Consider the following 18,319-nt stretch of genomic DNA (forward strand, 5'->3'; position numbering starts at 1 on the left):
TTCCCGTATTCCAATAAATTTGTTTCAAATACCCCCAAAACACAATTTTTTACTGCTTGAAAAGAAATTAGAAATAGAGGAGCCTTTGACACTCATAAACGTACCTACTTTATATCTTGAGAATCAAGTTAAGGGAATAGAAAAGGGTTGAACTCTTTTTAAGAGGTTATTATTTTTTTTTTAATTCACAAGCACTCAAGGGGTTATTAGTACTCTTTATATGCTTATTTTTAAACACAGTGAGAGCGTAAGGAAAATAGGGAAGGATTTAGAAGGAGATACCGGTGCACATTTGTCTTAAAGTTCTGAACATCAAAATTTGAGGAAAAAACAGAGTTGGCCAAAGCATTCTACATTCTCGATGTGCAATTTAAGAAAGAATCTCTATACCGAAATTGAGCTCAAGGGCAAACTGATGAGCATTCCTAGAAGTGCGAGTATTACGGCTGAATTGTTTAAGGGGTGGAATGCAACTGGTTAATTCGACAGAACATTGTTTGTGAAAATATCTATAAAACAACGAAAGCCATAAAACATTGCGGCGGGGTTCTAGCGAAGTAAATGTTTCGATTATAGTTCTGTCGACTATCATTTTTAAAGCCCTTTTTTGAATTCTATCCAAGAGATTTACACTTGTTTTGGTGGCGCCTGCCCAGATATTGAAAAATGTTGTCAAGATCAGATTTTAATGAGTACTAGCGGCTCGGTACGAGCTTCGCTACGTATAAGGCATGGTAATAAAAAAAATGGTTATTAAGTTCATTAATTCAAACACAAAAAAATATTTTAAATTTCTAGCTATTTAAAAGTCCAAATGACCCAAATGATATATTGTTTATATTATATTTATCAGAAAAGAATAAATACTAAAAAATAAAAAAGAATTGGATACTCTTACTATGGTGGGTCTTTATGGGTTAGACTAAAACAGTAGAATAGCCAATATTTTTAGTTTTTCCATTTTGAGCATGAATAAATAAACAGTTCGGGTAAACAGTTGGGGGTACAGACTCTGGAACAGGCAACATAAAGTTGGCCATGTGAAAAACATGTTTCCTCCAAATTGACACCAAAAACGTGAAGTGTTTGCCCCTGGGCCTTATTTATGAACATCGCAAATGATAAACGCACAGGATATTGTAATCTTTTGTATTCAAATGGCATATCAGTTGGAATCATAGGGATATTTGGTATTAAACACACTTCCCCTTTTGATTTACCAGTTAAGATTGTAGCTTCAATCAAATTTGGCAATAACTTTTTCACTGCCAATCTTGTGGCATTACATATTTTTGGTGGATTCATGTTTCGCAATAATATAATCAAAGGACCAATTTTCAGATTCAAGCAAACTCAATTGGATAATTCATTGCCTCATCTTGGTTCATAACACTGTTAATTGATTTATATGTCGTGACTACACCTGGCAGTTTCGCTTGAATGAATGTTTTTCGGTGCTAAAATGTTGCGTTCTGCAGCCAATTATGAATTCTGTAATTCTGAAGAATGTTCAGAAAAACACATTCAATCAACTCATCTATAGATTGCGCTATTGTACAAAAATTGTTCGGTAAAGTGATCAATGCATTGGTAATGTCGATTGGTATTTTGCCATGACCAATTTTCAACAATTGTTTTGATAACTCATGGGCAGTTGCATCATTATGTAGGTGAATACGCATTAAAATGTTCAGTGTCAATTTTCGTACATATTTCCAAGGAACTGATGACTTCAAACCAGCGTTTTTTTCATCAGCAGGAGTTGATCGAGGAATTACAGGAAATTTTTGACGAATTTTCCCTGACAGCAATATCATAGCACCAGCGAAACAGCTGTTGATTACAGTGTAAATCTTGTATTGTTCGATTTAATGCTTCTATTGTTTTTTTATTCGTTTTGTGCACTCATTCCATAAAATAATTGATGTTTATCGCAGAACTTTTTCCATAGCAGAATTTCTCCTAATATTGCAAGTCGGAGATTCAATCACCCGTACATTCAATGGCAATTTTAATGCATTAAGGTGCATTAGACCCCCTTCTAATAATGTAGCAGCAATTCCCGAAGATGCAAGTGCCAATGCAACTTTCTGTTCCGATCGAATAGTCGCTAAAATCAATGATACAACGAAAGTTTTGCCTGTACCACCAATTGCATCCAAGAAATATAATCCACCTGTATTATTGGAAACGGCTTGCATGATTGTGTCATACACATGTTTTTGTTGAGTATTCAATTTGGTTGTATTGGATTGTAGTAATAAACGTAAATCATTAGAATTTAATTCCTGATATTGTAATTCACGATCAAAAACATCACGTATTTGGTGCGGTCATACCCAATTGCACTTATGCTTTAATTACAATCGTTAGACATATATCTTTAATTATTATTACAGCTTTGTTCTACATTTCCAAGCCAAGGTAATCAACAAATCCGGATTTCTTTAAGTATTAATACAAATTATTTGTATATGGGAGTATAGAAAGATGTTGATGTTGATTTTGCACCTTTTCAAGATTTTTTTAACATTTTTCTTTACGTACAAACCTTCTCTGGACTTCCACGAATAATTCAAGACCAAAATTAACCAAATCGGTAAAGGCATTCTTGAGTTATAACATTACAACGAAAAGTGGCATTGATTTTTATATATATAGATAGAGATAGATATGATAAGAAAATTTAAAAACAATATTCAAATTTTTTATGACTCATTAAAACAAATCAAATTTGACCAGTAGCCTACTGAAAAAATTTGCATGAAATTTGGTATGGAGATATTTTGATACCCGAGAAAGGACATGGGCTTCTTTTTATAAAATTTTATAAAATTCAGGTGGGCCGATCGCTTTTACGTCTAAATTACTGAACAGATTTAAACGAAATTTGGTAAGGAGATAGTTTGAAATTTAAGAAAGGACATACGTTTTTTTTGACCTCGGGAAAACAACGCATCCCCATGGCAAAAATTACTTTTCGGCGAATCTGATTGCTTTTATTCCTAAATTACCAAAGATCGGAGAAACGACGCATTCCAAACTTTTATGAAATAAGTTTTCAAACATGTTAAACTTGTCACACAAGCATATTAACGCGGGCTTCTCGCACCACATGCCTCCAGCCCTCAACGTTACACGAAAACTGTGGCTCCCAAGTTCCACAAATACTAATTTTAAAATTAAACTTTGCTATGCTCAACCTTTCATCGCCAAACACGAGCCATGTAGGTACAACAAATAATTCACTAGGTCTGTCTTCTACTTCTAATAATTCTGTTTCGGCTGTGGCGCCTGGTGATTGCGCGGGCAGGGGTCACACGTGGGACACGTAGACAACGTTATGGACACTGAGCAAGTATCATCATACCCCATAGAGTTTCTTACTTCTTTGGAATAATCAGGGGTACGTTCTGGCCAAGGAAGGAAAAACAAAAAAACGTTGTATATAAAAATGTTTTGCAGTAACCTATCTTCCTTTTAAAATGTATTAACCTAGCCTAATCTAACCTATGACAATCACACTTAGTAGGACCTCATCCCATCTCGACACAATTCAAACATACGTTCAAAAAGTACATCTCAGGTTTTTCATACTACTATCCAAAAAAAGTATCTAATGGGGACGAAGTTGCGGGTAAAAGCTAGTATTATATATAAGAGCTTGTGCAGAAGAAACATTATTGAAATCGGTTTATTAGTTCTTGAGAAAACTTAAGACCCAAATATCGGTGCTCTTTATGTAGCAATACAGAAATATATTTTTTTTGTTGAAAGAAGCAAAATTTACAAAAAAATACATATAAGAGAAAGTTTAATAAAAATGTAGTGGTGTGTGTTTGAGAAAATTTGAACTTTAGATTTTTGACGAAAAAACTTCTATACGGATTATAGTTATTTATAGTCGTAAGACAAAAATGAAAAATATTCTTAAAACCTAAACTTATAAGTCTCAACTCAATCGAAACAATGGTTTGGGCTGTGGGGGCCCACTTTTTTCGACTTCTTTACCATCGCTATTTTATGTTCGATTTAAATGTAGATTTCGAAGTTTTATACAAATGCAATACTTGCCAAATAGTTTCTATAAGTCGCAAGTAAAAATAACAAAGGAAAACTAGTTATTCTTTGTGTTTCTATTTATAAAATGATGTTTGTTATAATAAGGATACACAATTTTAACAAAACTTAGGCTTAAATGGCGTCTTTTAATTGGGTTTTTAGGATTTTGTCATTTATTCATTTAATGTATTTAAAAGATTTAAGAAAACTTAAAATTCTTGGTGTCATACCCATAAAATACCATCACAACCAGGACGACATCTTTATAAGTATTTTGAATTGAAAAACCCTTTCATTTAAATTAAAACCATTAGATTCCCTCACACAATGTATTTATAGTTATATATTTTAATCATTCAATTTATTTGTGTTTTATTAAATTAAAACAAATCTCTAACCTCAAATTTCCTTTAATAGTCATATTTGTACATGTACCTATATACATATATATTTTATCTAAATTTATCAAAATATCGTTTCTAAATCTTTGGTTTTGTGGAAATATCAGAGAGCATAAATGCCCCCCCCCCCCCTCTGATGTCTCATTTGTTGTCCTACTGCTGGCTGTTTATCGCTCAACAACATAATGCCTCTGTATGCTCATCTATGTTTGTAGGGTAGGTATATATAGAAGTTTAGAAACCACACTCGATTATCACTTATGCAAATACCAAAGCATAACTTCATCACCCTTTTACCCAAGAGATATATTTCAAAATTCTTGACAACGACCACCATAAATGAATGGCAGTGTGTCTAGACCGGAAATTAAATGTGACTACATTACAATATAAGCTTTTGGTTGCTGTGGTATATTTCTGCCATTCTATAAGATTTGATGATTTTGATTATTATTATTATTCCCAAAGGCTTAAATAATAATTGTTTAAGTACGTACATCACACTCTCTCTCTCTCCTCTCTCCATCTGTATGGCTATGAGAACCTTAAGATACAGTATCTTTATGTCGTAGTTACATCATGCACATATATCATACCTATAGTGTATTCGTATGTCAATTAAGAAACATTACTCTTGATGATGATGTGAACATCCAGACAATAAATGTAACTATTGTTTTAGATACAAATTTATAACAATTATTTAATAAAATGTTTACACTTCGGAAAATTATGATTTCTCTATACGTATTCCCCATAGAAGCTATCCATAAGAGTGATGTTAACATAGCATCAGAGTATATAACTACCTTTTAGATTATTTTCATAGAAACTGTTTTGAACAATTTTAGGATTTATTTAAATAACTTGGGGTCATGGCTATTCAACTTGTTGTTAACGGATTGTTAACTGCTTTTGTTGCCTTTGATCAATAAATCTAATCAACACCAATTTGATCCTTTAAGGACTTCAAGGTTTTGATACACCAAAGCATTTTTTGAATAAAGATGTAGAATTTTTTTATCAGTGGAATAAAGTTTAAGATGCCTATAGAAGTTATAAATTCTACTTAATTATATATGGTTCAAAGTTACTGCTCAGAGGCGCATCATTCATACGTGTTTTATTTATCGCAGCCCAAGTTGTCTGACTATCCAGAAAATTATATTCCATTTTCCGCACAGTTAGATCATTGTTACGAGCGATTTCAATGTTCACAATTCATCATGGGTGCTCAAAATAGGTCAGACAACATCCGAAGGAAGGTACGTCGAGATTTTTACTGAGTTAAACCTCCTGACTCAGTTAGTTGACGAGCCAACTCAGATTCTTCACATTGCAGGTCAATCCGCCAACACTCTAGACTTGTTTCTTAGCTCTGATCCTAATAAATAAACTGTCAGTTTATTATCGGCTCTAAACAGGCGTGTAACACGGAAAACAATTGTCGCTCAGTAATGAGATGTTTATATCGAGGTTGCATATAAGGACAAAAGATCTTGAAGAACTAGGGAAGTTCAGCCTGTTGTGTAAATAATCCGATTATTGAGTTTGAATGATTTCATGCAGATAGCCCACCGATTGGAAGTCTTGTAAACTGTCAAGACTACAGCTAGATATATGTTGTGCTTTGTTCGATATGTGGTCATACCGTCGCAGATTATAGACGTACCGGGTAATGTAATTATGTGCAACATTTAATTTTCGGCTAGTGGCAGAGTCCAAGTTGCAAAAAAGCTCACATGCATATAACATAACAGGTAGTAAAAGAATTTTGGCAACTAGCAATTTAGTTTTTGTAGGGATAAAACTTCGAGTGAACTGAAGAGCATGAAGACTACCATAGACTTTTCCAATGGCACTATTAAGGTGGTCGTTCCATGTAGGGGTACGATTGAAAATTATCCCTAAATTTCTGGCAGTACTGACATAATCAATGACTTCACCTTCAAGCTTTAAGGGGTTTAGGACCGACAAATCAAAGGTTTTGTGATAGATTGGAAGAGCTGTTGATTTGAGAGGATTTAAGTAAAGATGGTTCTTTTTGGACTATTGTTGAAGTGTCGAATTATAAGGAGGTGTACGTAATCAGCATAAAGATGAATGAGACGATTTTTAACAACATGTGGAAGCTCGTTTACATATAGTGAGAAGAGGATTGGTCCGAGGAGGAATCCCTGAGGCACTCCATTTAAGACATTGAGAAATGTATAAGACCGTTTAGATGTCACTATGCATTGTTGTCTTCCGCTAGGATACGAATGACAGGATTCTAAAAAAAATAATTTCGCAGCTTTTTACACAGAATTGGATGGGTCATAGTGTCAAAGAATTAGAAAAGTCTAAAAGTGATAGCAGTGTCATATAATCATTGTCCATTCTTATTTCATCAGTCATCACTTTTGTATCTGCTTCTAAGTAGTCTTTTTGAACGCCTTTAAAGGAAATAGGAGAATAGCAATGGGCCGATATTCTGTAGCAGTAACTGTTTGCTTTATAGGGACGAAATAATTTTGGGCTTCTTCCATTCTAATGGAAACTTGGATGTTGTAAGTACATATACTATTAATATAATATAAATATGGTAGCAACAGTTTAACGAACTTAGGTTCCATTAAATCCAGGCCTGTAGCGATTGATTTGATGTATATTATTGCCTCCACAATATCTTCCTCTTGTATTCCAATAAAGTTGAAGTAGCTGTTTATACCAGTTAATTCCTCTTCAATATGAGAATCAATAACTGAAGTTACATCCAGGGACCTAGGTGAGGTGATGAATTTTGTATTAAGAGCATCACCATCGATGTCGTCTGCTTACCTCTTATATGGTTTCCGTATGCCGATTTCCCGCAAGTTATTCTATAACTTTTTATTTTGAAGCCATAATCTTATATTTTTGAAAAGATATTTGGTCGAAAATCTATTTTTACCAACTTTTAGTAATGTTTTTATTTAGGTTTTTATTTTTTATAAGAAAAACTGTCAATTCGATTTTTCTCAAAATTTTACCAATTTCCCAAAATGTTATTTTTCGTTGTAAAACTAAATTTAATTGATGTTAGTATAATTGTTATTTGTTCGTGAGATATTTCGGGCTAAAATGTTCACCTTTTTTTTAAACTGCATTATTAAAAAATCACCCACTTACACAATTTATTTGAAGTCGATATGTCTACTGTTCTAAAAACGTACGGACGTATAGACGTACGAACGAACGTACACACGCACCGGTATCTCTCTTAAAATCTTTTATTTCGACTCTAGGGACTTTGAAACGTCGAGAAATGTCAAAATTTTCAATTCGACAAATCGGTCCGATTACAATAAGTTTCTATGGGAAGTTAATAATGAAAAATCAAATTGTTAAATTACCACAAAAACCAGTCTCATATGTCAAGAATTTCTAGTCGGTTATTGGCTCACACTAGTTTAAGGAATGAAAGTTTGGAATGGCTTGTTGAAGGGGACCAAGTCCAGATTTTAAAGGTAAAACCGATGATGAAGACAAAATTATGATATTACAAATTTTCACAGGTACTTTACCGATAGGTCAAAATGTACCAATATCATTTTTATAAAAAAAAAACGATTTTCCTGATTTTTCGTACAAGCCTATTTTGAAAATATAAATATAAGCTTTGATTAAATATCCACAAATTTCATGGGTCTACGGACTTGACTCACTGACACCAACTTGACTATACACCAACAGAATATGTTAATTCAAAATATCACACAAACATTGTTAAATATAAAAGAAGACATCTGTATCAAAGAAAGAATAAAGTAATATTCAATTTTAAAAAACCTCCAAAACCCAATGTGAGGTATTAATTTCCTTTTTCTAGATCAAAAATAAACTCGAACCATATGTGATAACTTCACCTATCTTTTCAAAATACATATAAAAAAATGAAATACAAAAATATTAAAATCCACTCACCTCCTTCGTCAGTCATAACCAATATTGTCGTTTCAGGTCCCAATCCTTCGGGATTAAATACCTGAACTGACACCTTGTACTGTGTGTACGCCTCCAGATTATGAATTTCATGACTCTGCAAAAAAGAAAAACAAATTCAAAATTAACAAAGTGAAACAGGTGTTTGATTTGTGCTATATCAAAAACACAGATAGATCTATCTGAGTTTGAGATCCTAAAATTAAATATCCTTTCCAGTCATAGCCAAGCCATAATACCCTTGAGCCTTGCTACTACCGACTTGTATCAAGCTCTGAAGAAGAAAATTGTATTTTTTTGTTGCTTTCGTTTATTTGTTGATAATATGACGTATACTAGAAGCTTACCTAGCTCTTGGGAGTGTAAAAAGAAATGAAGAAGATGAAAAATCGATTAGTTTTACAGTTACACAGCTCGTATACATCATCACACAACCACCCATCAACCCCCCATTACACATTGAAATTCTTACTAAATATAAAGGAAATTGAGTTTTCGCCGTTCGATAACAGACCCTGAGACGAGACGAACCAGCAGATATCTGCCACCCACGCTACATCCAATCTATGTTGCCAGCCTCCATCAGAGGCAGATGGCGCGAGGGCAGTTTGTCCCTTAGCCGATATCATTCACTTCGTCGTCGTGCTGTATGGAGAGCTCCCATATAGAGTGAGCTATGGCAAAAAAGGACTACATGCATATAGAGAAAACTAGGAAAACTAATTTTCATTTGAGAGTCAGAAACATAAGTGACTGGAAAAATGTCCCGGATATCTGTGCTCCCATCCTCCCGTCTTGGATCCTTCCCAGTTCAGCATCATCGGTTCATGTTTTTCCGAACGACAACAAGGTAGTATCTCAAATCTGCGAACACACTCCTTCTTCGACTCCAGAGTACTCCTGATCCTGATCCTGATGTGCCATTGCCATCGCTCTCTGATGCTATATTTGTGTGTCCTGCATATAGACGAAGGATGTTGAATATACGGTAAATAAGTTTCCCTGCACTTTTGGCCAATTTTGTCGTTCGTGTTTTTTATGAGTGATTTTATTTTCGAAAATTTTCTCATTCGAAAAAGAACAAAAATTACCATATTCCCGTGTCGTATTCGAAAAGAAGCAAAATATGTAGATTTAGATGCTTGATACGTGTTCCCTGTGAAATTTTGTGCAATTTCCATTTAGCATGAGTTTTGATATTCCAGAACAATTTCTCTAAAGTTCGAGTTCCTACAGAGTGGCATCGCATAAGTTAAATTATATTTTTTCTCCGCGGTGGTGGTGGTGGGTGGACGTTAGAACCCCCGCCGCCTTGTCCATTGATCCTGACAAGTTATTTTTAATTTCAAACTTCTCCCCATATCAGAACAGGAGGTATCTAAATATTTTCATTTGAATAAGGAAAAGGATGCAATTTGCATCTAACCTAACTCTCATGTTTATTGTCCTGAATTATTATGCCATTGTGTTCTACCTGCACACAAAATTGCTTAGAGGTTTTGCATATAATGGTAGCGTAGCTAATAAGAACGCCTTAATGCTTTTTTGGAGAAATGTTTCATAGAGTTTTTGAAATAATTTAAATTAAAAGTGTACTGTATTTAATTCCCTTTGGCATCAAGCCATCATTAGAATAAGAGCAAATTAGAAATGATTTGAAAAATTAATACCAAAAACTGAGTTCGGTATTCTTATTTATTATAACGCATTTAGGAAACAGGCAAATTGCCAAAAATGTTAGCATTTTATTTTTAACAACAGTTGCTTGACTTTTTGGCCTGTAAAAGTTGTACCAATTGTAAGTGACTCTCAATGTGAATTGTCACTATTTTTCAAGCATGATAATAACAAGAGCAATATGGGGCATGGTTTTGAACTCATATTAATGGGACTTTTATATTTATATTTAAACATGCAAATGTGTCAATAAAGTGGGCTAAAAATTACTGAAGGGTTACTTTGAAGAAAAGATCAGTTTTAGCAAATTCGCAAATGAAGATTCTGGCGAAAACAGATTTGCAACTATCTGTAGGCATCGGTGTTATAAAAGCAGAATGTGTTCTTTGGACTATCTTCGAACTGTTAGCTTGGTGGCGAAAAGTGCATTTTAGCAAATTTTATTTTATTAGCGTCAATTGGAGTAAACGAAAAAATAATACTATCAACTGCATTATTTGCATTAACTGCAAGACGGATTTCCACCTTGCCGTGATTAGGGGACTTCCGTTTGGATGTAGGGCTGTGCATCGTGAGTCAAATGGAAGACACTTGGCTGAGCTGCGAAGAACTAAAACAACTAAGAGGGACCCAACCTATGGTAATGGAAAATAAGATAAAGAATATGGCGGCGTAGATATTCGCCAACTTGTCGGTAGAAGTCCGGGCTGTCGACATTGGCTTGGCTTCTCGATTTCAATATCGGGAGATAAAAGTCGAATACTCTTTAAAAATATGTAATGTCTTTTTCTTCTCTTTAATTTTTTACTTACAGATCTAAATTTTTAGAAACCCAAGAGTTACTTAGCAAGCCTTCTTAAAAAGGAAATTGGAAAGTACGAGAACTTAAACAAGCACGACAAATTGACAGAGGAAGATAAAATAGAGAAGAGTCTGCCATTGGAGTAATTGAGGTTGACAGTGTCAGCCACAATTACTGAGTTACTGGCTTCAACCCCTCTGGTATATCAACCATATCTAGAAGGAGCAAGGTCGCCAACTATAAGAGGACGGTGTACAGGTTGAAAAGTTGTACTCGGACGACATGACATTATTGGAACTTAAACGACTGCACAATGCTAGGGCCTTCCTTGACGGAGAATGCTTGGGAACTGTTCGGCCACACACTGAGTACGAACCGAAAACTCTCCCAAGGTAAGTCTCTGGACAAGACATTGATGGAGTCACTACTGTCTACTCGTATATCTTGTCTCTAGTCAAAACAAGGGGTCAACCCAGCAATGGCTAGCACATAAACTCATAAGGAACACGAACTTTTGATCTTTACTACCTAACTAAGCTTGAAGCCTTTCGCACCATCTTGCAAGGCGTTAAGAATAGGGTATAAGATGGGAGAGGATTGTTCTGTTGCCACTGAGGATATGACTAGGGTGTTGGAAAACAAAGTGGTTGCCCCAGATGGAAAAAAGTAAGAAGTAATGAGTAGTGGTAATAATGCTTGGACTAGCCAAACTTATACCCAAAACCTATCCTTCTCACCTCTTAATATGAAGACTGCACAGTTGAAACACATTACAGCGTCATAAAACTCGTGAAATCTAAGGCACAAACATGGCAAGGCAAGAACTCTTAGCGAAAGAGCCATATGACGCAGAAAATGATGAAACGCTGTGAGGATTATTGGGAGGTTTGATGGCAGAAATCCCGAAACCGTAACTAAGAGGGAAACAAATGCAAAATAGCAATTAATAACACTGAATAAAAAAAAATTAAACATACATTTTTAACAATAATTTTATGCATGGCATTGCCATCTGCCTGATTGACAGCTGAAAGTATAGCTTTATATAACTAAAAAAAGAAAGTGCAGTCTAAGATTAAAACGCTTTATTTAAAATTTGATGTCTACATTGTGACATCCATTTCTTGTAGAAGGCTTATGATCTTATGATATCAGTATTTGAAAGAAAGTCAATGCCTAGGATAAATCTTCTTATTTCTCTCTATATGGCACATCGTCTAACAAAATGGAAAACATCCTCCCTCTCCTTCAAGCTACATAGCTTCCATAAAATAGGTGAGTCCTCCCGGTTCTCCTCTTAGCCGGAACAAGCACGAAATTTGTTCGCGGAGATCGTAGTCTAGCCTAGTTAATCATGCGGTGCAGTGACCTTTTGGCTTGCTACGTGTATTGTGCTCTTGAGGTTTCATCCAAACGAGCTATTAGGCGATTAAAGTTGGCTTCCAAGAGCCGAGGTTACTAAAGTTTATGTCAACATCCACCTGCTCGGCTAGTTCTATCAAGCCTTTTAACGATCCACTTCGGGATTGTATTATTTGAAAAACTACTTGCTTTGGGATAACTTGGCATATCCAGAGCTTTGTGGATGTAATTGACCTGCAGCTTGAGTGTTTTTATAAATAAAAGCTATAAACCCGTTTCCAGCATGATTTTGTAGTTTGGCGTATTCGAAGGAAGGCGGAAAATCCGTTTTATGTAAAATCTGAGCAGTTTTTCCAATTGTTCCTATTTTCAACCTCCCCAAACTTGCATCCCATAAAACATAACTGATACCGAAACAGCTTCGACCCTGAATTTACTGGCATGCGTAATTTCCTTATTATTAAAGCATTGCTGCGATGCTACGTTTATAGTTGCTTTCGCCTTAACAAGTTCGTCAGAAAGATATTTTTCCATGCTCAAGTTCTTAGTAAAGCAAATTCCTAGATATTTGTATTATTTCACCAACTCTACTCTTTCACCATTAAAGTGTTATTGCTCACTTGCACCCGATCTTTCATGGCCATCACTTCGGATTTATTTAAATTTACCACTATGTTCCACCTTTTACAATATTCAGCAAGCTTATTTATCATTAGCTGAAGGGACTGCGGATATACGCGAGCAGAACAATGTCGTCAGCTAAAAGAAGAGCTTTGATGTTAACTCCTGTGTACTAGATTCCTACTGGTAATGCTTCGACTCTATTATTAATAAAGATTGCAAACACTTAGCAGATTATCAGAGTGTATCCATTCATTTAAACGACAGAGCAGAATCGATGTAAATATCTTATATGGCGAGTTCAAAAACGAGATTCCTCTGTAGTTTTCCGGAACTTCAGTGCTTCCTTTCTTGGGGATTGGGAAAATCAAGGCATCGCTGAACTGATGGGATGGTATCTTCCTCAAAGATCTGTGTTGAATACTGCTTTAAGAGATACAACAAGAGAACTGTACCATATCTGTAGAAATCTGCGGGTATACCATCTCAGCCCGCAGCCTTTCGATTCTTTTGGTTGTTTATCGATATAAACACTTCTTTCTTTAAAATTGGATCATCTAAATGTTGTTTTTGAGGCCAGGTTTGGCACACTGATTCATAAACTTATTTGATTCATCTGGGTTTAACTATTGCTCGAAATATTTGGAGTCTATTAAATTTTGTTCCATTAAGTTTTCGGACCAGGTTCCAAAACTCAGATGGCTTGTTACACTTTGCAAGCTGATGTGTTTCGGCTTGGGAATCAGTTGTATTTGTACATTGGTTTAGTTTTTTCTTCCGTTAGTAAGGGATATACAAAGATTCATGTGGTCTGAAAACGGTTTCTTTTCTATTTCCAGATTTTTAAAACCTGTTCTCGAGTCACCACCTTCCAAACTGTAGTCAATGACCAAACTTCCTTGTTTTTCCACGAATGTAAATTCACCCAATTTATCACCATCACTTACACCGTTCATTTAACGGAGCCGAAAGTATTGTAAAGTGTTACCTTCTTCAATCATTATTCTCGCGCTGGGGTCTCCCACAAGCAATATATTCTCAACATCACCACACGTTAAGAAATCCTTGATATTTTCGAAGAAATTTTAAATTTTAAAAAAATGGACCGATTACTTCCTAAAACTTCCTATTTGAAGTTAATATTTTAAAAATTATTGTTTTAGTATTCAAAGAAAGTTTCAACACAAAATTTTGAGTAATTTTAGGGTTTTGTAATAGACGTTTAAATATATGTATAATTTTTTCGAAGTCACTACGGTTTGAACCCTGAAAATTTGTATACTTAAATTCCACTCAAGACCTGTTAGAAATAGCATCCTCTATGCTTTGAACTTTATCTTGAATCAAAATCTTATTTTGATGGCAGAATATCCTTTATTTCCAAACAGATCCAACATGTAAAATATCTTTGTTAAGGGCTTTGGCCATTTTGATCCATCCCATTAAATTTATCATGTGCTACTTTAGAAATCGTTTTCGATAGCTAACTTTACATATTATAACCCTTTCATTTGATATAAAATCCTCACAATTTGCAAATTGAACTACATCAAAGCCTTAAATTAATCCTGCTTGAGTAATTTGATTTTCGAGAAGAAAAAGAAGAAGATTAAAAAAACAGCTTTACTCATTCCTTTTTACGTAATCTAGAAGCACCATTAATATGCATAGCTATATGCTATACATCCCAGAACCACAAGGTATGTACAAACGTCTGAGTCTGATTGAATTCCTATAAATACTCATATGAAGGTACACGATATATTTTATTTGAAAGGCCGTCGCTCGTTCCATTCCATTTCCAAAACGATATATAAACGACATTTTTCAGTTAAATTCAAAATCCCATTGTAAAAAAAAAGAAAAATCTTAATCCTGTTTGAATCAATTTTGAATTCTTATACACGATTGATGGAGTCAAAAGCACACAGGACTCTTATACATCCAAACATATATTTCTCCTTAAAGGCATAAAGAGATTTTAAGTGAAAAATGCTGTTGACAGAAGATTTCTTTGTGAACGAGGACAAATGGAATAAAAGAAGAAATAAATGGAAGAAAACGCTGACTAATTGCAAGCTAAGAAATGTGTTCCGGTTTCACAAGGGATAAAATAGAAGATCCTTTATAATAGACAACAAAAAAACAGGATAAAGAACGAGTGGCTAAGATAAAAACAGTTTTCGGATTCTTTTTCTGTTTGTTGTTGTTGGTTTGCTTTGGTCCTGTGGGTGGCTGAGCAAGAAAACAAAGGCTTTTCCAAATGAAATTCTAGAACGTCTAATGATAGATTGAGCTGCATAGAGCTTTTTGGCTTTTACCAAAGCTAAGGAAATATAATTTTTATTTAATTATTTTTCTTACGTCTTTGTTCAAGTTTAATTAGGTAGGTGGAAATTAATGATAAAGATTAAAAATTCTGTCACTTAATCTAACATTTTTTGAAGCCACATCGTTTTAAAGCTGAAGGCACTAACACAACTTTCTATATTGAATTTAACCTTGAAAGCATAGACTTGTAACGTTCCTTAAGGTCAAATAAAAAAATAAACTTAAATCTGAAGAAGTAGATTGAATCCAAACACTTCATTAATTTTAATTAAAAATCCAAATCTGAAAAGTTGAAATTCATGTTTTCCAGTAGGAAGGTTAAGGTAGCTAAAACTCGTCCCTTCATATAATTAGCAAATCCCAAAAACTCTGAACCAAGCGACCGATGACGACGGACAAATGAATTGATTTTACTTCTTTCATAATGAAATCCATTTGCCACAAAAGTGTGGGTATACGAGTCCTAGACGAGATATACGATGATGCCATTTTGAAAATTAATGAGCCTCTCTTCGGTCGGTGTCTGGCCGTCCAATAAATTTTCAAGAGTAACTAACTATAGGCAGACAATAGACAACACAAAATTTCACTAATGAGCTTAAAAAGGATTAGCAACCAAGGTATATGGAGGGAGGGTTATATCTCTGTTATTTTCAACGATACTACTTTTTCCCTTCGTTTGTTCATCCAGCAGCAGTTCATTTGTCCAACAAGCGTTAGCGAAGTAACTTAAATATTCCACAAAAAGCTGAAATGGCCACTCATCATTATGAACGTAACAAGATTTCAAAAATCATTCCCACTTCACCACAGAACTATATATGACTTCGAGAACGAGTACGAGTATATCCGACAGACATCCACATCATCCATCTCTCTAGCGCTTCAGTCTGGATCTGGATCGGGATCTGGACTACTTGTCAACAAGAAAAATGTTCACTAATCTTCCCTCGTTATCCAAGCGACTCAAGCTAACACAAAAAAAGGATAGAAGTTTAGCAACAAAAACTAAATTCAATGTTAAACCTTTTAAACAGCCATTAGTCTGAGACTCTGAGGACGATAGAAAGGGGAGGGTCCTGCAAGCATAAAAAAGAAATGTTCAAATCCATAAGAGTAAGAGCCGAAGCCGAATGCTTAGCTGCGTTTAAAAGGGGGAGAACTATAGAAGCCAACCATAGTTATCGTGAATCTAAATTCGCTTTTAATTCATGACAAGCGCACCCACCCACTAGATAGAGGTGAAAATTATGTTTAAGAAAAAAGTAAAAAACATCACTAAAATATCCTTCAACTGAATATACATGTACTCGTATATAATCTCCTGATGAAGCAGAACAATCAGTCGTTTAGTTAAAAGTGTCGGAGCTTTAGAGGAACGGTTGGCTAAGTGCAGAAAATTCCAATGACGAAACTCTTTGATACAGTGGCATCCCGATTAATTGAACATGATTTACAAATATATAATTTTATTAATTTTTAAGCGTGCCGATTCTTATGCTAAGAAAGTTCCAAAACTTCCAATAAAATAACGTCTTAGAAAAATATTGATTTGCTATTCAAAATTGTTTATTGTTGGACCTTCAAGAGTTTGTAGTTAATATTGAAGAAGATTGGTGTTTTCAGGTTAAGTTTGTTTAAAAAACAGGGTTTTTTTTAAGCCAGCTATTTTTGTAAAATTTGGCTGTTTTTTAATTCTTGGATGATTTTTATTGTAGCTGGTTTAATACTTATTTACTTCTTTTTTTAAAAAGTGCATCTAAATTCTTTTATACAAAATAAACAATCCCCAATCTGTGGAACGAATTAGTTGATTTGAAATTTCAGAAACTCAGAACTCTTATTGATAAATTATGAAAAACTTCAAATTAATGTAGCTTTTAGTGGTATTAACTTTTAAATAATTCTAAAAGATGGCAATATGCTCGAATCCTTATTCTTACAAAATATTTTGAACGTCTTTTAGATTAATAATTATTTACACAGATTACTAAAGCGTTTTAAATTTTACAACAGTGTCAGATATTTAACATTTCCGACACTCAACTTCAATTCCAACTTTTTTAAAATCTACACGATGAAATACAAAAATATTTGGCACATAGCTTGGGCTAAATGAGAATAGTCCCATAGGTGTACGCCATGAGTCCAAAAATGGGAAATCCGATTTCTACAAGTTTTTTTATCTTCGAATATATTGATTTAAATTCAAAATTGTTATTTTGGTCAAAATATTGATGTAAATGTTGGAATTTGATGGAACTTAAAGTTAAAATTTAAGTTGCCAAGGTAAATTCTGTTCGCTTTTATTGATATTTTTGTTCGTTAAGAGTCTGTGAAGAATAGATAGGTTATTTTTAAAAAACCTAGTCCTAGGGGTTTATAGTCCACATGATTTTTAGCATTGTGCGTCTAAATCGTATGATTCCATAGACATCAGAATCAAGTTTTTCGCTAATTTTTCATTTTCTATAGCTTGACCTAACAATTAAGACGTATTTTAAAAATATTTGGAAAACTAAGAACAGTCCTTCAAAATACGAAACAAAAACGGTTTTGTTTATTATTAATTTTTGCATATTATCTGATTTGATGATTTCATGATTTTCGACGATTTTTAAGTTATTCGAAACGATTTCTTAGTATCAGAAATCAGGCTCGAAGCTATGCAACATTGGTAACGAGAAGAACGAGATGGACTATTTTTCTTCTAAAGGTTTCACATGGCCACAACAGCAAAACCCCTGGTTTGACAACGAATGCTGGCAAGCGCACGCAACGAAACAACAGGCATACAAAATGGCGCTGCACAGAAGGACCAGTGCTGCTCGCGAGCTCTATGAGCAGAAGAGGAGAGATTAACACCGGCTTCTTAGAATGAAAAAAAGAGGGCATGATCGAGGAGATAGAGGGATGTCACAACAGGAATGAGGTTCGTAAATTTTACCAAAAGGTAAAAAAAAACTCCCAAGGGTACTAGCCACGAACAGAAGCCTGTTAAGACGATCAGGGGAATATCGCAGTAGAACCGCAGTCTATGTTGAGAATATGAAAAGACCACATCTCAAAATTATATAACGGCGATGACGAACCGAATTCC

At 34.5% G+C, this 18,319-nt stretch overlaps 1 protein-coding gene across 3 annotated transcripts in view; it reads right to left on the reverse strand.

Annotated features, from left to right (window-relative positions):
- The window catches only part of LOC129938749 (tyrosine-protein phosphatase 99A), a 771,051-nt gene that overhangs the window by 388,796 nt on the left and 363,936 nt on the right, over window positions 1–18,319 (reverse strand). For all 3 annotated transcript variants that reach the window (XM_056046478.1, XM_056046480.1, XM_056046477.1), the window contains exon 7: window positions 8,409–8,523. In XM_056046478.1, coding sequence (XP_055902453.1) covers window positions 8,409–8,523 — 115 coding nt within the window. The remainder of the gene's footprint in view (window positions 1–8,408; window positions 8,524–18,319) is intronic.

This window comes from Eupeodes corollae, chromosome 1, assembly GCF_945859685.1.
Source record: "Eupeodes corollae chromosome 1, idEupCoro1.1, whole genome shotgun sequence".
Taxonomy (NCBI): Eukaryota; Metazoa; Arthropoda; class Insecta; order Diptera; family Syrphidae; genus Eupeodes; species Eupeodes corollae.